Here is a 27,618-nt window from a genome sequence, read left to right on the forward strand (position 1 = left end):
TCTCCCAGGGGGGCTTCATGTGAAGCACACAGCAAAGACCTCCTGAACCAGGTGAGCTCTGCTGAAAGTCGGTGTCAGAGAGGAACGCACCTGCCGCCCTGCTAGCAAGGAAGAGACCCGACAGGGGCTGGGGCCCGCCTCCCTTGAGATGCCTCTGCATTCTGCTCGGGGGTTAAACTCTTCTCCCGCAATCCTTATAACCACCTGGAACAACACTGTACCTTGGGAATCCCTGAATAAAATACCATTTTTAACTCATCATCCTGACCTTTTTTCCAAGAGATTTCTGAGGGTTTTGCGCATTTTCTATCCTGCCTCCTTTGTCCGTGGATTCTACTGATATAGGGTTTGAGGGTTCTGAAATGCAGCCTGCAGCTTACCAGTCACCTTCCTTCTCTTTCTTGGAAGAAACCACTGTACCAACCAGCTTTGTGAAATAACCGAGAAAGCAGACAGGGGCCAGGATACACGTATGTGTTTCACGTGCCACTGGGACCCTGGGGCGGAGTTGTGAGAGGAAAGACAGAGGTGACAGGGATAGCGCCTGAAAGATGCATTCATGTGGGTTCCCCCCACCAAATGAAAGAAAACTGTTTTTTTTTCTTTTTCTTTTTTTCTTTCTTTTTCTGCCGGCAAATGGAACAAAATGAGGCTGGAGAAATTAGAGCAAAGGATTCCCCATCCTTCTGTAGGACTCACCTCCCCCCACCCCCCATCCTCCCCCGCAGGGTGAGCAGGTGTCTTCCTCCACCCCCCCACCCCCCCAGGGCCAGGAGGCCTGCAGTGCTGAGGACTGTCATTTACTTCCATTTCTTTGTTCCTTTGCTTCATCTTGTGCCCCTGCTGAAGACAAGGAGAAATCATTTGTTAAAGATAAGACATCTTTATAGGCTGAGCAAGGAAAATCTTTTTAATACAGCCATTTAAATGCTTCTCACCCCTCCAACGTGCCTAGAAAGATCTTCTTTGACTATCAAAGAGCTCTGGATATCTGAGCTGTAATTGCAGGCAGGGGGTATCTTTAAAGAGTGTATAAATCAATGCTAATAAATGTACATGACATTGACCACTTGCTTTGGCTGATGGGGTGATTAACTCAACTCTTCAAAGTATTCTTTGAGAAACCTACTCTTGAACTGATGTGTCCTCTCTTCTTGGCCCTTTCATGTGCTCCAGTTTCCAGGGCTCAACATAGAAACAATAATAATTTACATGATGCTGATTTGCAAAACCCATTGAGGGTCATCCCACCACTCTGAGATCTTATTAAGTAGGCATCTGCTGTGTTCTCCACTTGTGAAAGAACTCTAAGAAGACATTCTACCTTAGAACAACCTATGGGGAAATGCATAGATTTTAAGTATACTTCAAGCTATTTTAAAAAATAGCTCACACTATTTCCATTGGCCCAGAAAGTTCCCTTTTCAATTATTAACCCTACTCCTGCTGGAACCAACAACTGATCTGATTTCTATCACCATAAATTACAGCTCTTCAAGGAAGAATTGGAGATGATCTCTGAGCTAACTTTCTATTCTAGTATCCTATGAATCTTTTTCTTAATTTATTTTTTTGGCTGTGTTGGGTCATTTCTGCGCATGGGCTTTCTCTCGTCGTGGCGAGCAGGGGCTACTCTTTGTTGCGGTGCATGGGCTTCTCAGTGTGGTGGCTTCTCTTGTTGCGGAGCATGGGCTCTAGGTGCTTGGGCTTTAGTAGTTGCGGCATGTGGGCTCAATAGTTGTGGCTCACGGGCTCTAGAGCGCAGGCTCAGTAGTTGTGGCGCATGGGCTTAGTTGCCCCATGGCATGTGGGATCTTCCCAGACCAGGGATCGAACCCATGTCTCCTGCATTGGCAGGCAGATTTGTAACCACTGCACCACCAGCGAAGTCCCTGTCCTATGAATCTTTAAAAAAAAAAAATCCTTTGAGGTGTGTATGTATATAGAAAAGCAATATGCTCGTTGTAGATAATATTTAAAATATCCAAAAGTTGACAAGCAAGAATCCTGCATAATGCCTCTACTGACAATAAATTCTGTAGTTAATATTATGGAGTATTTTCTTATATTATTTTCCATCTCTTTCATATGTATGGACACAATCATATATTTTAATTTTAACAATTAAAATTGCAAACAGGAAGAAAATAACCTTAAAACATATCTAGAATATATTCACTATCCAGATTTAATATGTGTTAATAGTTTTGAAATTTCCTTGTGATCTCTATTTTAAAAAAATAAAACATTATGGATAAATTATTTATAGATAAATTAAAACTATTTCTCTTCCTTCCCAGAGATTACTGAATCCTGATTAGTGTGCACCAACATGCATGTTTTTATAATTTTACACACATATATATTTACAAATACAGACACAATGGGAAGTATGTAGTATTATCTTGTGTTTTATAAAATGTATATAAATAGCAATTTTGTTTTACTGTTTTTAACCACTCATCAATTAATTATTAGTGTTATAAATTTATAATCAATATATATCTTGGCTTTCCTTTGTGTTTACCATTTTTCTTCACTTGCAAATGTTTGCAACACACTACTCTTCCCTCTGGGCTCAATTTTCTTCTTACTGTTGGGTCTCCTTTAGTAGTTTTTAGAGAAAAGGTATGGAAGTAGGAAATTTTTCTTTTTTTCTGAAAATGGCAGATGTCATTTTCCTAAATGATAGTGAAACTAGTAAAGAGCTCCATGTCGACAATTATTTTTATCCATGTTTTGAAGACTCAAAATTATTCCAGTATCTTCTGACCTAAATTCTCGATCTTGGGAAGCTTGCTGTGTGTACAAACCTGTGTATTTATGGTTAACTCTCCTTTCTAATTGTTTTAATTTTTTTCTCTTTGTCTTTGGTGTTCTGTAGTGCATGAGTGTGAATTTATTTTAAATATGTCCTTCTTGTAACTTGTTATTCTTTTAACTTAAAATTTATTACTTTCATCAATTCTGATAAATCCTTGTTGGTATCTTTCAAATATTGACTATTGACTATCTCCTTTTAGAGCTATTCTTAAACACACAATGTCTTGGTTATTCTCCTTCTAATCCTTATTTCCTCTCGTGTGTCATTTATATTACTATTTATTTACTTTTTTCCATATTGTTAGTTTTTCATAGTTTGCTCTTTTTTTATGGTTTTATATCTACTTTTTATCTTTTTCTGTCATTTAAATGTATTTATTTGATAAAATCTTCAAAATTTTCTACTTTTAAGTTCCCGTAGTGCTAATCATCCTGTAATTTTACACATCAGCTCTCATTCATGCTGGATCATTTCCTTGTGTGTTTTATAAGTCTTAAAATTGTGAACGCATCTTCAGAAATTTATTTCTTCTGAAGGAATTCCAAGGGATAGTTTTACATTTCCATTTGTTAACTCTCCCAGGAATAACACTGGTCTATAATCAACTGTTAATTTCTCAGTTTGTGTAGTACTGCATGACTTTGGATGGCATAAATTTGTGTTTCAAATGCATGGTGCATATGTGTTTTCTACTTAGCATGGGAACCTTTTTCTTTCCCCATGGAGCTCGCTGGGCAGTCCCAAGTCCCTTTGTTAATTTCTTGAGCTGGGAGTCCCAGACTTATTTATGTAGAGGTTTCAATTTCAGCTCCTTACCTTGAGTGGCCCAAGGTTCCAGGTGGGCATTAAAATCCAAGTCGTTAGCCTTAGAGCCTATCTCTGCACCAATAACCAATCTGCAGCCCTTGGGGCTGCTGGATCTTCAGCTCACCAGATTATTGCTTTGGTGTTCAAATTCCTCTTCACTTCTGACACCTTAGCTTTCGTGTCAGTTGAGCTGTATATTTTAAAATATTTTTTGGTATAGTTTATCTCTCATTTCTATGCACTTGTATTGAGAGGGGTTCTGCATTTTTTCCTAAAAAGTCACCCACTGCTACAAAACAAGCCACTCTAAAACATAGTGGCCCCCAAACTCATGATTTATTGTTTCTAATGATTCTATAATCTGGTTGGGCTCAGCATGGCAGTTCATCTGCTCCAGGTGGTATCCTCTGGGGCCAGGGCATCCAAAATGCCCTCTCAGTTTCCAGAATCTCTCTCCATATGGCCTTCCTCATTCTGTAGCACAGCTTGAGCTCCTTACAGGGTGGCTGGATTCCAAAAGTACAAAAATGGAAGTTACAAGGCCTCTTAAAAGCCCAACCTGGAAGCCACACTTGGCCAGCCATGTTTCTCTAGAACCAAAGGTTCAGATTCCAAAATCATCTTTATATGCCCTCGAGTACTTGTGAAATTATTTTTGCATTTGCACAGTGTTCTATTGATTCATTGAACTGCTTCCCTATTGTCATTTATGGTATCCCTGATTTTTTACAATTATAAGTCACGCAACACTGAACATTCTTGTATTATGATTTGGAACTCTGTAATTCTAATTCCATTTCAGAGTATTTCTTTAATTTCCCTAGAGGTGTGATACACTGATTGAAAGGTTCTTTCTTCCTGTTGAACTACCAATAATGTTCTACAAACCCAGCTGTGCAAATATTTCTATGGGAATCAATGACATTCCTTAGGTCATACTGTTTGTCGTGACAATGCACTATTCAGTGTGTTTAGAAACTCACTATTGTTTAGGGAGCAGTACAGGGCCATCAAAGAATTTTGTCCTGGAAGTATCTGAACTTCCATTGATCAGCTAAGTGACTCTGTGCAAGTTACTTCTCCTTCCTGGAATAGAGGGACTGCTCCAAAGAGGTAAGGGAGGAGCCAGGATATGTACAAGGGTGAGTCAAAAATTATCCAAACTCTGGTTGTATAATTTACAGAAGTTTTAATATAACCGGAGTGTGAATAATTTTTGAGTCACCCTCATAGTTCTGCAACAAAGTTAAACTAATATATATTTTGACACTGACCAAGGGAAACATTTATTTTGGTACTGCATCTAGATGTTGATCACACAGGAAAATAGTAGTCTCTGTAAGAAAAAAATCTAGACAAGAGGTCTATAGTCTTTTGGATGCAAAAGGGTAAAAGGTAAGGCAATACTGAAGAACTTGCATTTCAATTGTTCAGGTTTAGTCTCACTTCATTACTTTTTAATGGAAACTTCTCTACTGTATCATTTCTGTAGCTTAGCAGGAAAATTTTAAATACATGAACAAGGTTAAAAGAAAAAGAAAAAGAAATGTTTATAAGACCCCATTTGTATGAGTTTATATTTTTTAGCAGTCCTATGCTATCCATGTATTGCACAAATACTATTATATTTAGCTTTTTTTTTTCTTTAAGAACTTTTATTGAGATACAATTGACATAGAATAAACTGCATATATTTAAAGTGTACAATTTAGTTTTTTTTTCTTATTAGTAATGTATATATGGCAATCCCAAGCTCCCAATTTATTCCCCCCCAACCCCCCCATTATATTTAGTTTTAAATGATGTTTAAAACCATGATGGGAAGATAGTTGCCTGCTTTCACATACTCTCAAACTTTAGTCTGCCACAATGCTGGAGCTTGAGTCTGTTGCAACATGGCCTTCTGGGAGAGTGCAGAGGCCTACTGAGAAGATGCAGGGAGGTGTGAATGAAAAATCTTGCCTGCCATATACCACCATCCTGACAGTGAGCCCTGAGGAGGCTCAGGATAAGAAAGAAGAGGATACTGGCCCTACATAGCTAGGGTGCATATCAAAATTATGATTTCAGTGAGCCCAGACTCTTGCATCTTCCCATATGTAGAAAAGCGCTAAATTCATTAATTTGAGGTACCTGGTTTTCCTCAATTAACAATCTTTTGATGTTCTGACTACCTGGTCTTTGTTGTGAAACTCCTATATATCCTGTCTCCTCCCTTAGCTCTTCAGAGCAGTCCCTTAGAGCTGAGATGTTGCCTCCCGGGCTTGAAGTCCTCAGAAAGTTCACTGAATAAAACATAATTCTCAATTTTAAGGTTGTGCTTTTTTTTTTTCTAGTTCCCTGTTTTGGCAGACAAATGAAGGGGCCCAGAGCAGACTTCTCCTTCACCTGAACTCCAAGAGGATCCAGAACCTTGGTACCAGCAAAGGCCTCTTGGGCTTGGCCACCTCCTTGTGGAGTCCAGATGATTTTGGGTGAGTCTCTCCTGGTTCTCGGATCTCCAATTATTAATGAATGATGCTAGCTTTTATTCAGTGGTGTCAAGCTCCTCCCTGGCAGTTATCCTTGAAACTTAGTTTTAAGAAGAGGTACCTGGGTTATCCTCAGTGAAAGACACTAGGAAGATTTTGCTCGGTTTAGACACTGAGTGGTTTTATCCTCAATTGAAAGACTTTGCTCAGTTGCAAGAACACTGAGTAGGGTTGGACTGGGTAATTAGGAGGAAGACTGGCCTATTGTTTTTCTTTGATTTGGCTACTTTAATAGAATTTGTCGAACTAAAACTGAAATCTCATGAGCGCTTTCAGCTCTGAAGAAGAGGACAGCCCTCTTGGCCGGCAACAGCTTTCTTAGGCAACTGAGAAACTTGCAGGAGTGGTGGAGGCAAAGACCTCATGTTTTGTAGCTGTCCCCAATGGGCAACCCACTCATTTTAATCAAAGCTTGCCCTGCTGGGGACATGAATAAGAAGTGGCCATTGCATGATCTGAGCACCCATGGTGGTCTTATACCACTAGAGGGAAAACCTAAGACACGTAAGAGGAGCTGAAACAACTGGGGCAAAACCTAGAGGAGCTAGGCTTGCAAGCAGCACATTGGCCCACCACATGATCATCACTAGTGATTTTATTTTGACAAACCAACCTCTGAGTGGAGAATAAAGCTTTCAGAACAAAAAGAAAAAGGAATGACAGATTGCTAGCTTCCGATTAATACCGTAGCCAGGTTTTTGTACCTACAACTTAGTTGAGAATTAAAGGAAATCTCACCCTGATAATGACTAAGAATGGGGCTCTTTTATTGCATATGCCGTTAAGTTAAAGAAAAAAAAAGCCTACTTGATTAAAAAAAAAAATCTTTTCAGAATTCTGACCTTAAAGAAACGAAAGCCCATTTAGGGGTAACTTGAATTTCTCTTCTTCTGTCTTTGAAATACAAATGTTCTACATGATCTTCTTTAGGCATCTGTGTGTGTGTGTGCATGTACATGCACGTGCACATTGAAAACTTGGTCTGTAACATCCAAAAGGTACACATACGGTGTACATTTGTCAGCTGATGGAATACACTGGGGTTCTGAGCAGTCTTTTGTCTGGCTGTGCCAAATCTTGGGGGCTTTTTGCCATCTTAACCTTCCTTGCATTAGCCTGTACAACAAAGGCCTTTACTTTCTTAAACTATTTTGAGGAGTAAACTTTCTGGATCTTATTTAAGTGGCATCTTTTGCACTCTCTTCTGGGGAAGCCTCTTGTGTCTTATTGGTTTGAGTCACTATTAAGATATAGTTCATTAATGGCCAGATGATGGATCCTTTAAAGTGGACTTCTGAATTTGTAGATTTTTAGAGCACTTTCATTATAAACAGCCATTTTATTGGTACGTAAAGAAAGAAGAAAATTAAAGGCTGGAAAATATATATCTAATGGTTAGTTTAAAACAAAAAAGAAAAACCAGCTTGTGAACTTTTGCTTAATTATATTGTGGGATAGACATACTTCACTGGGGAATGCTTTCCCTGCTTGGTATTATAAGACAGGGCATATAGATCTGCCTCTCCGGAAATATTAATTAAACATACTAAAGGAAACCAATAGGGCTACCTGAACTTTACAATGTAAAGTAAAAACTGGGAACTAATATTCGAGGGCTAATAATAATAAAATTAGTGATTTTTCTCTGTTTAACTTGTACACTCAGAACGAGGGCCTCGTTGAATATCTTATGCAAGTTTTTGAAGGCATGATAAATTATAACCCTAAAATCCTAGAATACAGAACTCTTAAATTTCAGTTTAGTTGGCACTATTCTCACTGAAAAGCAAATTAAATAGAGTTGGGCAAATCAATTTTTTAATATCATTTAGGAGACAGACCAGTTCTTTGGGGAATGAAAAGCAACTGTCTTTGCCTTGCATTAAATCTCTACAAATCAGAAATGTAAATACAGCCCACAATGACCTGAGGCTGAGCCTAGTCAGCTCAACCAAGTAGAACCTGAAACCAAGGGGGAAAAGAGGGCAAAAGTGGCCCTTTTAAACCAAATTTGTGTACCTGACACACAGTGAGCCCAAACAAACCAAAATGTCAGAGTTTGGAGCAGAGAAAGGTTTATTGCAGGGCCAAACAAGGAGAATGGGTGGCTCATGACTGAAAACCCTGAACTCTCTGATGGTTTTGGGGGAGAAGTTTTTCTTAGGCCAGATTTGGGGTGAGGGCTACAGGGTGTGCAACTTTCTTCCAGTTGATTGATGGTGAGGTAACAGGTTGGTACTCCAGGAATCTTGTGCTCAGCCTCCACCTGGGTGGGGGCCTTGGTTCCTGCAGAAGAACTCAAAGATATGTTCCTTGAGGAGGAACCAGGCTCCTGCTTTAGTAGCTGCACTATTGTTTCTTGACTGCTTCTCCTTTGGTTCTTCATTGGCTCCCTTTCCTGATGAGCAACTGTTTGAATTTACCTTTTGGAAATCAGGAAAGAGTCAAGGAGGCTGAATGAAGCTTATTTCCTACAAACAAGAAATGAGGGACATGAAAAGGATTTGTACCCAGGAGGGCCCCACGAGGTCCTGCTTACTTTCAAAACTGCTGGGAAGGCTCTCTCAGCCAAAATCTAAGTCATAGACTCCTCAAGGGTTTGTCAAGAATAAATACAAATCTTAAAGTCTTTTCCATAAATAGTAAAGCCTTAATCATCTGAGCAAGCAACTTTAATTTATTCCAGTTGTTCTTTATAAAGTAGTAAGTTTATATTGTATTTAATTCATAACTAAGTTTTTAATGTGAGGCTATGAGATCTTTAGTTTTGTCTGTTTATATGTCTGTGTACACATTCTGCTTATGAGATGTCTCCACCTTTGGAAAATATTATCAAAATTAAACTTATAAAAGAGCTGTATTTCATTGACTTAAAAGTAAGTACTTACAAACTAAATATTTCTAAATAGGAAAGAATCTGGCCTGAGTGAATTTCAGTTCCATGTGATCTAGAAAGTATTTAATATTAAATTAACATCTAGTAGTAAAGCTAGCTTAAGCTTGTTGGTTTAATCACTATAGACAGGTCTTTTATTGTACCTAGGTTTACTGAAGGTCAATACATTCGTGTTACTTCTGTTACAGAGTTTGTCAACAACAACATTAACTTGATATGATGAAATTCTTATAAGTGGATTAAATGTAAGAGTTTTTGGCTGAACTCTTTAGAAATAATTACGTTTTAGGTGTCTACTTGAAAATAATCTCTCAAAATAAGATACTGAAATATTAATTACTGAACATTGGCTTCCCTTTAGAGAGAAACTAAAGGTGTTTAGAACTATTAGTAAATGTTTGGTGCAACACTGGGATATTTTTATAAGAAAGCACATGTTTTTAGATATTATTATTGGTATTTATGTTTGCCAAACTATAGAATGGTAATGTAGAAGAGTTCATAATTGCTTACTTCTTAGTTTTCACTAGAAATTAAGGTTTTTAAGGGTTTTAAACATGTAATTAAAGCTAATAAAAATAATAAAGGAAACATTTCAGTATACAGTAGAAAAGTAAGTGTTATGAACAAAAGAAGGTATGAAAGATGGAATTGCATTTTGTTGGAAAAAATAAGGGACAAAATAATATGCATACAGAAAGTGATGGGAGGCTGGTGGAAAAGGGACCCTGAGAAAAGAGTTTTGTGCATGGTCAGGATTGGCTGAATTTAGATTGAATTTAATTAGGTAGATGGATTTTGTTGTTAAACGTAAGCTGGTACAAGATTGGAGTTTCATTTTCTCTCTCTGTTAAGAAAACAAAGTTTTCTTGAAGTGCTTCTTTGGTAACAGATTGTGTGAGCTTCTGTGCCTTTACATGATCTGTATTTACTTTTGAAATCTTTTGTCACTTTGGTTAAGTGAACAAGTATTATCTTGCAGTGACCTGTGATCCTATTTGACCAAGTGCAATTTAAAACTTTTTGATATTTTTGACAAACTTCCTATCAAGTTTTAATTAACATTCTTTGACCTCCATCTAACTTTAAAATGCTTCAGAGGGCCCCTAAGGCATCTCAAAGAAGAATATCAAACTAATTAGGCTTATGGTAAGTTAAATTACTTGAGAAACAATGTCAAGTGATTAGAGACAAACCTTAGGTTATATTTTTATAGATAAATGTCATTAATATAGATATCCCAAAATGTATATGAAATTCCTAAAAATCTGATATGCTCTGGTATAATGTTATGTCACAGAAATATCCAAGTTTCTTGTCAATTGCATTATAATCATATCTTTAACCATGGCATTTTAAGTCTTGTTGTTTACAGACAATCATTGTTTTACTCTGATAATTTTATAAAATGAAGATCTTCAAGAAAATTCATAAGAAGGATTTTTTAAGAAGGATTTTTGACAAACAAGTTTCTGATAACCTTCAGATCATACTGCTGAACTGGGTAAGACATTACAAGACTCTAATGGAACACCTGAAGACTTCATCCAGATCATCAGGAGTTAACTGATAAATATTATTTATGACTTTTTCTGAAATATACTTTTGTTTTCCAGAAACAAAATCTTTTCTCTTATGCTATGACCTACAAGTTGATAAATGTTTCATTTTTGTTAAGGTATACTGTATCTTTTTCTCTCTACCCGATCCTTCCAGAACCTTCTAGAATTTGACTCCTCCAGCTGGCTCTCCTGTGGATTTGATGGTTTTTTGCAACCAGATTATTACTAGTTATGCTAATCATTGTTTTAATTTGTGTTTCCAAATTTTGTGTCTCTCTCTGCTGTACTATGACCTTATTAATGTTACTAGCTATATTATCGTGTCTAGTTTATGAGATTGTCTCTTGTATTACCCAGTGTGTAACCAGGTCTCCAACAAAACTAATGATGGCTAAACGTCTTGAGACAATTGACCATATCTACATAACTCTACAAGAAGTAATAGTGCAACTCTACCTATAGGAAGAAGCAACAGGGAAAACATTTCCTGAATCATAACGATGAGGAAATTGAAACTTCCATACTTGTAATTGCTTACTCTCCTCTATCTTGCAAAGGCCTGCTCGCCACTCTCAGTTAAACAGTAAAATGAATTACTAAGAGTGATCAGATAAGGGAAGAATGTCTCGCTCTCAGGCACCCACCCCAAGCCTTTGTTTGAGACCTTTCCACATAGACTTAAGTGACCATTAACTTCAACCTGCAACCAATATGAGAATGCAGATTGTGACCTTAGTCCTGATAGGAATGGAATGTCTGGCTCCTACAAGTTCCTGTTAGGACCCCCTACTATGTGTGTAACCCATGGCAACTCCTGAGCTCTGTAACTGCCCGTGACCTATAGTAATTTGTAGCCAATCAGTTTGTACCAATTATAGCTGTATGTTTTAACCTATATAAGGAGAAGACTCCCCTGAAACGGGGCCCCAGAATTTTGGAGCATTAGCTTGTCTGGGTCCACCGGCTCAATAAACCTGAGTTCTCCAACTCTCCGAGTGTTGTGCTTGGTTTCTCGTGGGATCAGTTTTTTTCTGCAACAATAACAGACTAGTAAAACAGGCAATCCAGAGAATTTTAGATTATCAACAGGGCCTCATCCAAAAAAGTAACACACTGAGTGACCTACCAACAGAATCTTCACCTGATCTAGGAACAAGCCTTCCTAGCTCTGTGGGAAAAAATTGGTCATGAAATGTCTCCCAAATGCTGGTTGAATTTATGAACAAGGGGAAGCAGTGTAAATGAAACCTGTTGCCTGCCATGTACTACTACCTCACAGTAAGCTCTTGGCCACTGCTGAAGCCTCCCCCAATGGTGCACCCCAAGGGGACTCAGGACGGGAAGGAACAGGACACTGGCCCCAGATAGTTAAAGGTGCATATCAAAGGAATGATTTCAAAGAGCCCAGATTCTTGCATCTTCCCATACATAGAAAAGCGCAAAATTCATTAACTTGAGATATCTGGTTTCCTTTAACAGTAATCTTTTGATGTTCGAACTACCTGGTCTTTGTTGTAAAACTCCTATAGTTCTAGCTTCCTCCCTTACCTCGTCAGAACAGATAGTTCCACAGAGCTACCCTGGGCTTGAAGTCCTTAGAAAGTCCACCGAATAAAACATAATTCTCAACTTTCAGGTTGTGTTGTTTTTTTTTTTCAGTTGACAGAGGCAATGGTGTCAACACATTTGTGTCTTGCACAGGATGACACAAAATTCATTTATCCCATGGGTTTTTTTTTCACAGCTTAGTATTTTAAGCTAGGAACCAGAATAGTGAGCCTAGCTTCTCGTCTCTAATTCTTCTCACCAGCCCTCAAGATACAAAAAAGGGTTACAGACCACTCAGTATTCTAGATATACTTTGAGTCTTGGCTGAGTGATTTAGAATGTTGGTGTGGAAAAACTCCTAAACTCATCTGGCCCCATTTATTTTCCCGTGGAGTTCCCTGAGGCTCATTCAACTCAACAAACCTTTGTGCAGTTGCGCAGGTCCACAGGTAGTGGTGTGAAAGGACCGGACATAAGGCAGGCTTCTATCAGCCCAAATACACTCAAATGCCTTTCACATCCTCCAGGGCAAAGATTTAGTGGTATGCTTAAAAACAGATATACTAAACAACTCAGCAGGTAACTTCTGGAAAAGCAATGCTTCAGAATCAGCTTGGGGTTGCTGAAATAATTTGATCACTCCAGGAAGCCAGGGGGTGAGATGGATGGAAAAATTTTGTTGCTATCAAAGCTCAGAAAACCAGGGTACTGCGTGATCTGGATATGCTGTAGCTTATCTTTTTCCTTTAAAGATGGTAAGTGTCTAGGGGTAATCCTAGCTCCTTACACTGTGTTATTTGGTATAAAGATTTTAAAGGTTATCCTGAGCCAGGCTGTGGACGTGACAAAACTGAGGGAAATCTAACATGCCTTTTACAAACAGTTCCTATGGCCCACCCATTTAATCAATGGAATAATTGATTGAAAATCTCACCACAGAGGCCACTTACCTGTTAGTTAATCTTCTTGCTGACTCTCTGTTGGGTCGTTTACACTGTCAACCTGACTATTCATTTCAACTGGAGCCAGAAAGGAGAACAAAAAGGTTAAATACTCGTTAAACCCATAAACATATTAAACATATTAAAATGGCCTGGGAATCGTTACATTCCTAATTTCCTACCTTGTACCTCTTTTCAGTTTGTTTCCATTCATTCAAGATTTGGGGACCACTCTTGTAGAGTTTTACTGGTGGGGGAATAGGGAGGGCAGAGTTGCTTCTGTACTCAACTGCAGGAGTTGAGTTGTCATTCCAAACCAGATTTTTTGTTTGATAATTTTGTGTGTATTTATTACCATCCTTAGGTAAACACAAAGGCCTTAATAGATGCCTAAGAAAATAAAGAGCAAACAAAGCAAACCAGATCATCGACAGGCAGACAGGTAAGCAGCTCCCTTTAAAACAGCAATGCCCGTAGGCCTGCTTGGTTTGCCAGGTTTTCAGTTTTGCAATTCAAAGCAGATGCTGTAAACTTGCCAATGGGTGCAGTGGCAGTGGATACCATAAAATAGAAAAGCTAAACATTTAACCAGATCACACAGCAATGATGAAACATGTGCTTTTACTTTGCTGAGTGTTCTGTGTAAGCATTTGCATACAAATAGCACACATAATTAATGCCATTGTCCAGAAGCAGCCCAGAGCAGGCATAGCAGGCACTGGAAATTTTCAAGGGTCAGTAGGTTTGATTAGATTGATATTTTTAAAGCATCAAAGCCCATATTATAAACTGAGAGACTTAATATACAGATGAACAATGGCCAGACCATACATAACAACAGAATTCTGACTTCCAACCTCTGCAGCAAGCAGCTCAGAATGGTCAGGACTTGGTCAGTGGCTGCCAGTTTGCCTGTATTTTGCTCCCTGCTCCCAACATAGGACCAACCAGGGAAAGCCAAAATATGTTCCCAAACCAATCAGCCACTTGTAGTTAGCCCACGTCCAACTTCCCCTTGCCAACAACTCCAATCAAGGATGCATGAAGTCTTCCCTCTGGTTAGAAGTTCCCCACTTCCCTCCCTGCCTTTGAGTTGGCCAAACACAAGTGATAATGGCTGACCCGCCAGCTACAGCAAGCTCTGAATATGTAACCTCTGCTCTCATTTCAGTAGTCTTCATTTGTTTGAACAAAATCAACCATCCATATTTCTTTTTCTTGAACACCAAACCTTGATTAAAGTAAAACAGTGGCAGGTGCTGGATTTCACATTCCAAAGAGACTTGAAAGAGGGAATGACATTGGAGGGCAGCCCGCCCAACTGTCTCTCAAGGAGGAAGGTTTTAAAAGCAGGTCTGTTTGTTCCTCCTGCAAACTAGCCTCAGTTTCTAACGGTGTGTGAGCTCATTCTTTACCCCAGGTATAAACTGGCCAGATACAGTGAGTGGACCTATAAAATAAGAATAATGTGTGCATCCTGGTCTACAAAGGTATTGTAAGTTTGGCCATCTCAGTGTGGGAGTGTGCAGAACAAGATACAGGAGAGTGTTCCTTTTCTGTTCCTTCCTCCAACCCAAGGGTCCCTAGTTCCAAAACCTATTAATAAGTGTTAGTATGAAAAGCATTCCATGATCAAGTAAGTCTGAGGAGAAACAATGTTAATGTTAAGAAGGTTTTTTTTTTTTTTTTTTTCCAGGTAAGACTTTGGAGAGCCTGGAATGTGCACGGCAAATCTCCAAGTGAGGACTAAAACTTAGTATTTCTCACATTTATCTCCCTTTTATTCAGTAAGCATTACATGGGCCTGGTATTCTTTGGAACATGCTTTGCAGAGAACTAGTTACGAACTATGTCTATAGTGTCACAACCAGGCTGGGGAGGGTTTCATTCAACTGAGCATGACTAACATGGGGTGGCTTTTAATGGATGAATCTGGGGTTTAAAAGCATTATTCCCCTAGATAATGCATGCCCAGCGGTTAAAAAAAAAATCAGTTTGTATTGGGTGTAAGATAGGCTCCAGGATGTACTATAGAACATGGGGAATACAGCCAATATTTTGTAATAACTATAAATGGAAAGTAACCCTTAAAAATTGTATAAATTTTTTTTTTTAAATTATAAAAAAACCTGATTAAAATATCAGTTGGTGCAGAAGGGCTTATAATTAAAGGAGGCAATTAAGGTGAGGGCAAGCCCACAGCAAGGTGGAATGCATGGTACAGGAAACTATTTAAAACCACCAAGTATTCTATCAGTGGCTGAAATTTTCCCAAGATTATCAATCCAGAGAAGGCTTCTTTTTTTTTCCCCCTGGCTAAAATAACCCAAACAGCAAGATATATATAAACAGTTGACCACTGACCAGTAATTCTGGTTCTCTTAAGCTCTGTGGGCAAGTGGAATTAAACAACTATTTGAGCACACATGATTTCTAAATATTTTTCTAATGCAAACGATGATATTTCAAAGGGTTTCCAGTGTCACTGTGCAGGGGAAAGGCTGTAATATTCCTGAGGCTCACAATCTTTAGATGCCTTCAAAATGAGCTATGACTAAAGAAAGATTTTTGTAAATTTATTTATAAAGTGCTTTTAAAGACTCACTATGTTTAAAGCCATCTAATGTGATACAGGGAGGCGAAGTGATTAAGGTCCAAGAATAACCTTAGTCCTAACTCAAGCCAGGGCTCCTCTGAATGCTGAGTGTTTCCATAAAGTTCACCAGCTAGACTTCAGTTTAACCTTGGAATCACCCCCTGTGCCTTCGGCGTCGTGACATAAGATTAAACTGAACACATGCTATTTTTTTTTAAAAAAAGGCTGCCAATTTTGTTAGTGCCCAGTAGGAAATGGTTTTTAAACTTGACCTTGTTCAACCTGAAGATGCTGATTCATAGAATAGATAGCTCCCTTAATCCTAGCTGACACCAAGAAAATGTGCCAGATTTGGAGTCTGCGTGACTCAAGTAGCGCAGAAACTTACCATCAGGACTGGGAAAATTTTCTGTGTCACCAGAGCCTTCGCTTTTCACAGGAACTCTAGGTGTGTCCTCGCCTTGAGCTGAAAAAGTAAAAAGAAGATAGTCCTCGATTAACAGAGAATTAGAACAGCCCGACTGCCAACTGTTCTGTCACCCTCCACTGCCCTCTTAAATTCAAAAATACTCCTGGGATTGAACTTCTTTTGCACAAAAGGTTAAAGGAGGAAATAGTAGGTTGAGTTGCTTGAATACTTTAGTGCTGTCATATTCTAAATTCTCTTTAATTTGTGAGATAATCACATACATACATGCAGAGTGTCTCAAATTAGAAAGCTGGTAACACGAAAGCAGGGAAACTTGCTTTAATCAGAACCCACAATTTGAATTTGGGGAAATCTGTGCATAAGTTTATATAGCTCAAACTTTGAAGAGAGTGAAAAAAAAAAAAAAAAAGAAAACCTATTTTGCCTTAGGCATGCCTGAAAGCTGAAAGATTCATTTTCCTGGCAGTGAAGTTTAAACACAAATGAATGGCTCAGTTGCTCCCTAGCAGACCTCCTCACATGCTGCCATTTTGGACTGCTGAGAATCCAGTCTTGAGTTAATTTCTGTTTTAATTGTCCTCTATTTACACAGCTTCATAAGGCTTGTCATTCCTCGCTGTGGCTGAAGCTATATAACATGCTTAAATGTAGTTGTAGGAGATCGTTCCTTTTTCTTGTTTTTCATGATCTGGTATTTGTACCTGTTGGAAAAATGATCACTATAATAAGTCTAGTTAACATCTGTTTTTTTCTTTTTTTTTAAATCTATCTATTTATTGGCTATGTTGGGTCTTATTACTGCACGTGGGCTTTCTCTAGTTGCAGCACACGGGTTTCTCATTGTGGTGGCTTCTCTTGTTGCGGATCATGGGTTCTAGCTGTGTGGGCTTCAGTAGTTGTGGCACGTGGGCTCAACAGTTGTGGCTCATGGGCTGTAGAGCACAGGCTTAGTAGTTGTGGCACACGGGCTTAGTTGTTCCACGGTACGTGGGATCTTCTCGTACCAGGGATCGAACCCGTATCCCCCTGCATTGGCAGGCGCATTCTCAACCATTGTGCCACCAGGGAAGTCCCAACATCTGTTTTTCTTATTGTGAGAAAATTTACAGATAGTCAAAAGGACAATAATCTCTTACTTCTTAGTTAAATAACTATTATGTTTGAAGAGCTAGTGCATTTGAAAATACAAATATGGATACAGATAAAGTACTGGAAACGTCCATAACTTCAAAGTTTTTAATTTCTGAACTTTTTTTAAAAAATAGAAGATTAAATTCAGCTTAATTACATCAATACCTACTGAGTCCAGAGTATGTTCAGTTTGGTCTTCCTATTAGTGAGGATGAAGCAAGGCTAGGAAAGATCCAGTGTATAATCTCTTCAAAGGGAGACACCTTTAACTTGCACTCTTGGTAATGATTTACTGAAGCTAAGAATCAAGAAGTGAGGTGACCAATCTTTGAGCCTGGGTGGTTGGAAGATAGGAGGTCAATACTTGAAGATATATAAAACAAGCAAAGTGAAAGGGAGGTGAAGAAAATCATTTTAGATTTGAAGCGCAGGGTCATTCAAGTGGGGATGTCAAACAAGTTTTGCATCTAATGCTGAGGAAGAAAATTGAGAATTAGATATGTGGGAATTTGGGAGATGTCATCATATCACTGATGACACGAGAGTAGATGTGAAAAGTCAGGAAAGGGATAACATGATAAAAAAAAAAATGACTCATAGATACCCAAGTCCTACAAGGACAGTATGAAAGTGACTGTGTTCACGAGTTCTTTTCACTACTTCCTGAGGATGAGGTTGGGAAAGCAAAAACAAAACTTGAAACTTGCAAGGAGACTTAACACCATGTCATATCTCTTCTCACTGTGTCAATTCTATAAAATAGACCATTTTCCAATTGCTCATCAATGCATTCCTTAAAGACACAATTAAAAAAGAAACCACTGATGGATTTTTTTAAGCTTGGGAGCAGGAAATCATTGCTAAGTATGCCTCAAAACAGATGTAATGAGAAAAAATGGAACTATTTGAATTTATGTAAACACAAACTTTTGGGTGGAAAAAATACCATAAGAAATGTTTTAAAAAAGAAATATTAAAAATTGAAGAAAAATATTTATACCTTTTATAAAGGGTTGATATGTTTGATATATAAAGTACTTCTAAAATAAAGAAGATTGACAGTTGGATAGATAAACTGAGCAAGTAATTTAACAGGAAGTTAATTAAAAAATAAGAATGGCCTGTAGTTATGTGAAAATGTGATTCACTTTGCTACTAATGAAAAAAATGCAAGTTAAAATTACACTGAGAAAGGGATTTCTGCCTAAAGTAGACTATCATACTGTGGACTAACACTCCCATCAAGAATAGCTAGAAACGTTGAACAGATTATTTGAGAAATTAAGGCACTAGAGAGCCATTAATGCAGCAGAGCATGAGGCAGTGAAAAATGGTGAACCTGACATTCCACATGTACAAAGAAGTGTAACAGAGACTCCAGATGTTTTTTTAATGAGGTTTGAGGGGAGAGGCACAAAACTTGGAGGTCAGGGCCTACCAAAAAAGAGGTGCTCTGATAAGTACCTCAGGTTTTCTGTGGGATCTCCTGAAGGGTTATACTCTGGGGACAATGAACTTGAAATAGATCAGTTCTTAAAAAAATAACAAAACTAAAAGCCAACTTTTAATCAGTTTAATCTCTGATTAGATTTTAGTGCTCTGCTCAATCCTACTAGCCTTTCAGAAGCAAAGATAAATCCTTTCTGGAAGAAGATAAAGCCACCCAGAGGCTCAAGTTAGTTCTACAATTTTTCACACATAGTGTTTAGCATTCAATAGAAAATTACCCATCATTCCAGAAGAACAAGACTGGATCACTGAAAACCAAGACAAAATATAGAAACATGTTAGAGATCTATTTGTAGATACAACTGTAAAATATAGTTAATGTCTTTAAGAATTGGGTGATAGAATTCTCATGGCAAAGAATTTCATCAGATAACTGGACTAGACACTATATAAAAAGTCAGATGTAAATTCTAGAACTGAAAAATATACAATAATTGAAGTTTAGAATTCAATACGTGGATTTGGCAGCAATTAGACACAGCTGAAGAAGGAATTCACAAACTGAAGGCTAAGTTAGAAGAAAATATAAAGAATGAAATATAGATGAAAAGAATTAGCAGACATGAGATAGGGTGTATCCCCTGTGTAATGGGGCAAAAGCAATATTTAAAAAGATAATGGCTGATAATTTCCAAAATTTAATGGAAAGTATCAAGCCACTGCCTTAAGAGTATTATGATCCCTCAGCAAAATTAACGCAAAGCAAACCTCCTTTAGGCCAGTCATTGTAAAACTCCAGAAAATCAAGGTTAAAGAAAAAAAAAATTATTTAGTGAGTAGAGACCCATTAACTTCAAAATAGCAACAACAGGAATTATGGATGATATCTCAATAAAAATCATGGAATCCAGAGACAATGTAATGATATCTTCAAAGTACTTAAAGAAAATATCACTAATGTAAAATTTCATACCCAACAAATTCTTCTTTTAAACTTAAATTTGAAATATTTTCAGGGAAAACAATTTGCTCAGGGTAAAAAATAGTAGACCTACACTGGTAAAAAATAGTAGACCTACACTGAAGGATTTTCACTATACTAAAAAATAAATTCCAGATAGCTTATAGAATTAAATTTGAAAGGTAACATGGAAAAAGACCTTTACATCATTGGGGAAAAATTTCTTACACAGGAAAAACAAAACACTGACTATTAGGAAAAAGACAAATACTCTGGAAAACATTTAAATTAGCATCTTTAGTTTATCAAAACACACCATTAAGAGAGTGCAAAATAAACCAGAACAGAAGATATCTGCCATATATATATATAAAATATCTCACTTAGAAAGGACTCATACTAATATATAAAGAAAACAATATAACATAGAAAAGACAAGGAACCCACAAGACACAAATGGACACATCATAAAAGAGGATATCCTGGCTGGTCACTTAATTTCTTCAATGACTTTTACCAAATCTCATAATATTTAAAAGCCTCAGCTTCTTCACTATTAAAATAACTACAAAATGTTCTAACTCCTTGGACACCATCAGAACTTATTAAAATACAACATAATTGTTATATTTTATAAGATATGATTACTATGGAAGGAAAGTTAATTGACCTATCCCTATTTAAACATTACTTCTTTGACTTTCTCCTTGGGGTCATTGTCTGTGATGGGATCTAGAGGTACCTGTGGCTGATTCTTCCAGGAAATCTCTTTCAAAGTCATTACAATGTAATAACCCTAGTAATATTACTATAGAGAAACCTCTCTGACATCACAGGGGACTTTCTAGCTAATAGACAGGATGCTAGTTAATTTATATAATGCTCAATGAAAATGAAGGAGCATACAAAACACCTTTAAGAGCTGGGTGAGAGAGGAAAAAAGATGAAGAAAGCAAACCCCAAAAGGCAAATCACACAGTAAATACTTAAGTTGCTTATGTTTCATCTTTTCAACCTTATTATTTTAAAATCTAGTACTTTCGTCTGCACATTTGTACCATGCCACCATATTGATACAGATTAGTATGAGATGTAATGGCAGGTTTGAGTTCTACAACAGAGAGATACAAAGAGAAATCATAGTTGTAGCTCTCTATATGACAGAGATCTCTTAGATCTGCTTTTGAAGACCCTATTTGTTAGACAGTATTCATTTATTTAATATCATGCATGTGCATGATACATGTGCATGTCACATGTGCATGATACATGTGCATGTCATATGAAGATATGACTATGCATGTGTGCAATGCCATGCTTGTGTGAATATGTGTATGCATGTGCAAGTGTGTGTGTGGGGGGGGTGTATTTGGAAAGAGGGTGAGAAGAACGACAGATACTTATTACCCTGATGTGTGTAGAACTGTTATTATCCTAAGGGCTTCTCCCCTGCTGGGCAAAGCATCCGAGTGCCCCAGAGAAATGATTCTGTTTCACACAGACAATAGAATCCGATCAAAACAAAAATTGCTTCTACAGCTTATTTATTTCAGTTTGCCTATCCCTCCCCTCATTTTGATTGCTTCTGCTTGGAACACAAACAACAGGGACATTTCAGGGCTCCTAGCAGGAGACAAAAGATGCTGAAATAGAGTCTGGGACAGTCAGTACCATTTTCATTTTCAATTACCAACCTCAACTGTCCTCTTCAAAGCCTTGATTATGATAACCTTTTGTAGGTCAGTTGCATTACATAAAAAAAAAATAAATGAAGCAGGTCTCATCAGAAAAGATCCTGAAATGCATATAGAATGTAATTAACCAGATTTTTAAACACATAAACATGGAGAGAAGTTAGAAGATTCTCCAAGTTTTTCTTTCGAGATTTGTGTTGACAATAAACTCCATGTAACAAGTAGAATTACAAGTAATTATTTCTCAGAATGAGTAGTTGCATAGGTATCATGACAGCTATAGAAAGCAGGGTCTGTCTGGATTCAGTTGTACTGAATTAAAGTGATGTTGAACCAAAGCAAGCATTCTTGAACCATCCTGACTTTTTCCATATCTATGTTCCAACTTTACTATTCATGTAATGGATTAGGTAATCATTTAGAAAGGCTCACTTCCTGTCTTCCACCTCTACATGAGATTATTTCACTGTTCCTTGACGTTGGGCTTGGTCATGGAGTTTGCTTTGGCCGATGGGATATTAGCAAAAGTGAGTCAGAGGTTTGAAATGCATTTGTACAGTTGGGGTTTGCCCTCTTTTGTTCCTGCCTTTTACCTTGAGAAGAACATGCTTTAGGGAACAGCGGATCTAAGGAGGATAAGACCTTAACTCAGCTCATAGCCTGACATCCTTCCTGGCCCAGACTAGATGTGGTTGATTCTCTGTGAACAAAAGAACGGGTGATTATTGCTCTAAGCCTCTGAGACTGAAGATGGCTTGTTCTGCACCATTATTGTGGTGACAACTAATGCTTAATAATATGTTTTTAATTGACTCAGTCCTAACATTGCTTCTTAATTTTGTCCCATAGCAATTACAGCTCTAAAACTGTGAGCTTAATTTGTGCCTAATTTTTTCACACATGGTAATAAATATGTTAATTTTGATATCACCTAAAATCATCTACAGAACTGATAGGGATAGAGTAGGATAGTTAAATAGTTAGTTTTAAAATCCCACTAGGGGTTTGAAGACAGGAATTTTTAAGGGAGTTTGGGAGACTACCATAAGCTAATGGCCACTCAAGAAAAGAATCCAGTAAGCTGGTAACAATCACTACCTTAAAGGAAGACCAGGTGCATTAAGGCTCCAGGCACACGCAAGCCACAAGTCCTGATAGGGTCAAAGGAGGAACTAATGATGTAAATCTTGACATCTTCCCATGAAAGAAGAAGGTGGTCTTCCCCTTCCCCTTTCCTCTGATTATAAAGATGTAGCCCTTTGTGTTCTCAGGGCTGTCCTCTTTTGCCTGCCCACTTGTATCTGTCACGAGCATCCTATGCTGATAAACTCACTCTTTGCCTATCATTTTGCTTCATGCTGAAGTCTTTCTGCGATGAGACTAAAGAACCTGAGCTTCAGTAAGTCCTGACACCAGGCGAGCAGTTTCAATAAAAAGACAATGGGTTTGAGTCCCCTCCTAGTTAGGGATCCTGGGGCTGGATTAGAGCCCCATCCGAGAAGGAGTATGGTTTCAGGACTACAAACGTTGCCTGTGTGAAATTTTGAGAAACTCCAAGTTAATGCACACAGATGAGAAGTCCCTTAACAGGCTAAACTCTATTGCCTTTACAATGGCACTAAAGTGGAAGCAAACTGGTCACAGAGTTTACGGCATTTGTCACATATATTTAACTTCCAAGCTCAAATGGAAGGAAACAATTATTCCACATGCATAAACATCAGTTTATGTTCTTTTTAAGGAACTGATTGTTAAGGGAAATGAGCTCCATTAGACCTTACTTTACCCTAGAGTGCCAAGTTCACTTTCTAGGTGTAGAATCCAAGTGCAACTAAGCTAAAGGAGATCAAAGACCAACTTATGAAGAACAGAGTGTCAGTGAAAAGACAGAACTTGAAGAGAAGTTGAGTCTTTGTGATGAACCGTGTTGTCATGATACTTTTCCACAAACTGCTCTTTACAATCAAGGCACCAACACTATTTAAAATGATCATAAAAGTCAGTGACGCAGGGACTTCCCTGATGGCGCAGTGGTTAAGAATCTGCCTGCCAATGCAGGGGACATGGTTTCGATCCCTGGTCTGGGAAGATCCCACATGCCATGGAGCAACTAAGCCCATGCGCCGCAACTAATGAGCCCACATACCACAACTACTGAAGCTTGCGCGCCTAGAGCCCGTGCTCCACAAGAGAAGCCACCACAATGAGAAGCCCACGCACTGCAACAGAGTAACCCCCGCTCACCACAACTAGAGAAAGCCCGTGTGCAGCAATGAAGACCCAATGCAGCCAATTAAAAAAAAAGTCAGTGGGTGAAGGGGAAGCTGAGACGAAGCGAGAGAGTAGCATAGACATATATATACTACCAACTGTAAAATAGATAGTCAGTGGGAAGTTGTTGTATAACAAAGGGAGTCCAACTCGAGGATGGAAGATGCCTTAGAGGACTGGGGCGGGGAGGGGGGGGAGTCAAGGAAGGGAGGGAATACGGGGATATGTGTATAAAAACAGATGATTGAACTTGGTGTACCCCAAAAAAAACAATAAAAAGAATAGATAAAAAAATAAAAATAAAATAAAATAAAAAAAAAGTCAGTGATGCAACTCCTCTTAGTGATATGGTTCCAACAGCCATAAACTAAATATATTTAAACTCAAGAAAAAACTTCTAGTCCTTGGTGATGTCTTGGGCTTATCCATTCACATATCTGCTTGAGTAGCACCCAGGTTTCATATCCAAGTATTTTGTGATAATATGTAAGGGTGCAAAGGGTAAACACCCCTCCTAGGAAAATTCATCCAAAGTAAAGGGAGGCAAAATAAACCAGGCAGCATTTAACAAAGATTACTACCCACCCTCTCTACAACAAATGATATACAACAAATCACAAGTCCAGCCTCTACAAATTCCTTCTTTCCACTGAATATGCCTTTGTTTTGCTTTTTGTAACTTTCTTTTCTGTTACTCATGATAGATTCTGAACCTCAGGACTGCCCATGTCTGGGCATCTTTGTGGGAAGCTCAACATTAGTGAAAGGGGATGGAGTGTAACTCTCTGGAGTTGGGCACAGCTGGTTTCAAATGCAAGTTCTGGCATCTCTATCTTTGTGATCTTGGACAGGTCTTGTTCACATTCAGAATCTCAGCTTTGTCACTTATAGATGGAGGTAATGATATCTCCCTCACAACATTTGAGGATCAAAAGAGATCATGACTGACTATAATAAATGCTTGATTAATAATATTTTTTGGCTGAGAAACAAATTTAATATCTACTTCTTGATGTCTCAATCAAGGGTATGCTTTATGCTTAAGCATAAAAACTTAGCTGAATCACTTCTCTGTATCACTCAAGCGTTTATCACATTTTTTCTCCTCTTCGATATCATTCATTCATCCAGCCAGTATATATATATTGTCTGTGCCATGTATGAAGCTTAATGAAAAGAACTGAATGAAGTAAAAGACTGGCTTAGCTGGATTAAATCTCAGAGAAGAAAGCACTAGTGCTGTTCAGCAGTGTATTTTTCTTTTATTATTACCTCTTGGCTTGTAGGGTGTCAAGATAATCCCTTCCTTCCTTCCTTCTTTCGTTCTTCCCTCCCTCCCTCTCTTCTGTCATTTAATTTTATATTTTACCAATTTTTCTATTTGATTGCTCATTTTTATCCTTACTTTTTTTGACCTAGAAAATTTATTGGAGTATAGTCGATTTAAAATGTTGTGTTAGTTTCTGCCATACAGCAATATATATCCACTCTTTTTTTTTTTAAGATTCTTTTCCCATCTAGGTCACTTAAAAAGTAATATCTAAAGCTTTTAGAAGAAGGCATAGTAAAATTTATTTACTGTATCTTAAAGAAATTCAGAAGACAGATGGCAATCCAGGAGAAAATATTTGCAACATATTTGACAGAGAGAAGGTTACTTTTCTTGATTTATGAAGACTACATAAAAGTCAATAAGGTCATTACTACAGGGTGAGCATGTGACACGTACGTCAGCAAGCTACTCCTTTCTCACAATGTCTATGGAAGCGTTTTCTTTGGGAGGGGTAAAGTGCCCAGAGCATCTACCACATTCACTGTGCTGGATTCCTCAGCAAGTGTGTCCCATGCACAGGTCACCACTTTGTCAGTACTGTTGCCTGTCACAGTGGCAGCTATACTTGGGGTTGGATAGTTTTTTAATTCAACATGAGCCTTGGAACTTTCTTTCTAAGAGTGAAAAAGTCAGCTTGGGCTTCACTATTCTCTTTGCTGTTTTCTCTCTTAGCCTCCAAAGCAGAAGGTGATAAACCCTGTGCAAACCCCTACACAGACTTCTCAGGGAATGAAGGGGGCTCCTCCTTCAAGGGGGCTTCACCTGGGACTCTCCAGGACCCCCTCCTCTGCATCCTGCTCACCCCAAAGATCTTGCTTTATGTATTTTCTCTTTCTCTCTCTATTTGGTGAAATTCCCTCCCCCCTGCCCCGCCCCCACCCTGAGGTAATTAGATCCAGGCATTTGTTATTGGTCTGCCTTTCCCATTTCCTCCCAGCAAGACATATTGAAATGGAGAATCACAGCAAGATTTCCTGTCTCTTTGGGGAAGGGAGGAATAAAGGTGTTCATGGCTGGCTTCATGCGCTTGTGGAAATTTCCTTGGGCTGCTCCTCTCCCAGTTGGGCAAGTAAATGGTAGCTACTAAGACCCTATTCAGGATTATTTCAGAGCCTGGTAGAGCTAGGGGGTGGGTTTGGGGTGACTCCAGGCTCATGCCTTCCTTTTGCTGTGGCTACCAGTCCGTTCTTTTGTTTAATTACTGTTTTTGTGTTGTTCGTTTGCTTGTTTTACTTGTCTGCTTTCATATCATTATGTTTGGGTGAGTGAGATCTGAAATCTGACTTCACATCACCATCTTAAACCCCAGACCAGGTGTACAGACTCCTTTGATTTGTGAGATGGGGTATTCACTCCCGGTGTCTCACATACTTGGCCTTTGTCAACAGCTGGTTTTAGGAATATTTATCAAAGGATAGTTCTAATCAGACTTGGTGTTATGGACTGAATATTTGTGGACCCACCTCTCCCTTAGATTCATATGTTGGAGCCCTAACTGGCAATGTGATTGTATTTGGAAATAGGGCCTTTATGTAAGTAATTAAGGTTAAATGAGGTCTTAATAGTGAGGCCCTAATCTGATAGAACTGTGCCTTAGAAGAAGAGAGATCTCTCACTGCCTCTGACATATGATGACACAGTAAGAAGGGGGCCACCTACAGGCCAGGAAAGGAACTCCTGCCATAAACCAAATCGGCCAGCACCTTGATTTGGACTTCCTAGCCTCCAGAACTGTGAGAAAATAAACTTCTGTTGTTTAAGCCACCCAGTCTATGGTATTTTTTTATGGCAACCTTAGAAGATGATATACTTGATTTACAATTAATTCATACTTCTTTGGGACAAAGGTATAATTGTAAACCATCTGCCCCTCATTTAACCTATTTTCTCCAGAAGAACCCCAATCCTAAAGTTTCTACTTGACCACTCTACCTGTGGTCATCACTTCTAGACACATGCCCTTGCGTCCCTCTCCAAAGTCAAATAATGAATGACCATTCTCAAAGGTGAAAAACTGAAACCATTTCCTCTAAGATCAGGAACAAGACAGAGATGTTCACTCTCACCACTTTTATTTGACATAGTTTTGGAAGTTCTAACCACAGCAGTCTGAGAGGAAAAAGAAATAAAAGGAATCCATATTGGAAAAGAAAAAGTAAAACTATTACTGTTTGCAGATGACATGATACTATACATAGAAAATCATAAAGATGCTACCAGGAAACTACTAGAGCTCATTAATGAATTCAGTAAAGTTGCAGGATACAAAATTAATACATAGAAATCCCTTGCATTCTTATACACTAATGAAGAAATGCCAAAAAGAGAAATTAAGGAAACAGTGCCATTTACCGTCACATCAAGAGAATAAAATACCCAGGAATGAATCTACCTAAGGAGACAAAAGACCTGTACTCTGAAAACTATAAGATACTGATGAAAGAAATCAAAGATGACACAAACAAATGAAAAAATATACTGTGTTTTGGATTGGAAGAATCAATATTGTCAAAATGACTATACTAGCCAAAGTAATCTACAGATTCAATGCAATCCCTATCAAGTTACCAATAGCATTTTTCACAGATTTAGAACAAAAAATTTTATAACTTGTATGGAAACACAAAATACCCCGAATAACCAA

The 27,618-nt window shown here is 38.2% G+C and overlaps 1 protein-coding gene across 4 annotated transcripts in view; it reads right to left on the reverse strand.

Annotated features, from left to right (window-relative positions):
* Positions 1 to 780: 780 nt before the first annotated feature.
* The window catches only part of MACROD2 (mono-ADP ribosylhydrolase 2), a 1,919,130-nt gene continuing 1,892,292 nt past the window's right edge, over positions 781 to 27,618 (reverse strand). For 2 of the 4 annotated variants that reach the window (XM_057703767.1, XM_057703764.1), the window contains 3 exons: positions 16,094 to 16,171; positions 13,119 to 13,187; positions 8,233 to 8,633 (listed from right to left, as the gene is read on the reverse strand). In XM_057703767.1, coding sequence (XP_057559750.1) covers positions 13,126 to 13,187; positions 16,094 to 16,171 — 140 coding nt within the window. In that variant the 3' untranslated portion in view covers positions 8,233 to 8,633; positions 13,119 to 13,125. Of the gene's footprint in view, positions 844 to 8,232; positions 8,634 to 13,118; positions 13,188 to 16,093; positions 16,172 to 27,618 lie in introns of those variants that run through there. The other 2 variants (XM_057703765.1, XM_057703766.1) reach the window with 2 other exon arrangements.

The sequence above is a fragment of the Hippopotamus amphibius genome, chromosome 12 (assembly GCF_030028045.1).
Source record: "Hippopotamus amphibius kiboko isolate mHipAmp2 chromosome 12, mHipAmp2.hap2, whole genome shotgun sequence".
In the NCBI taxonomy this organism is placed as follows: Eukaryota; Metazoa; Chordata; class Mammalia; order Artiodactyla; family Hippopotamidae; genus Hippopotamus; species Hippopotamus amphibius.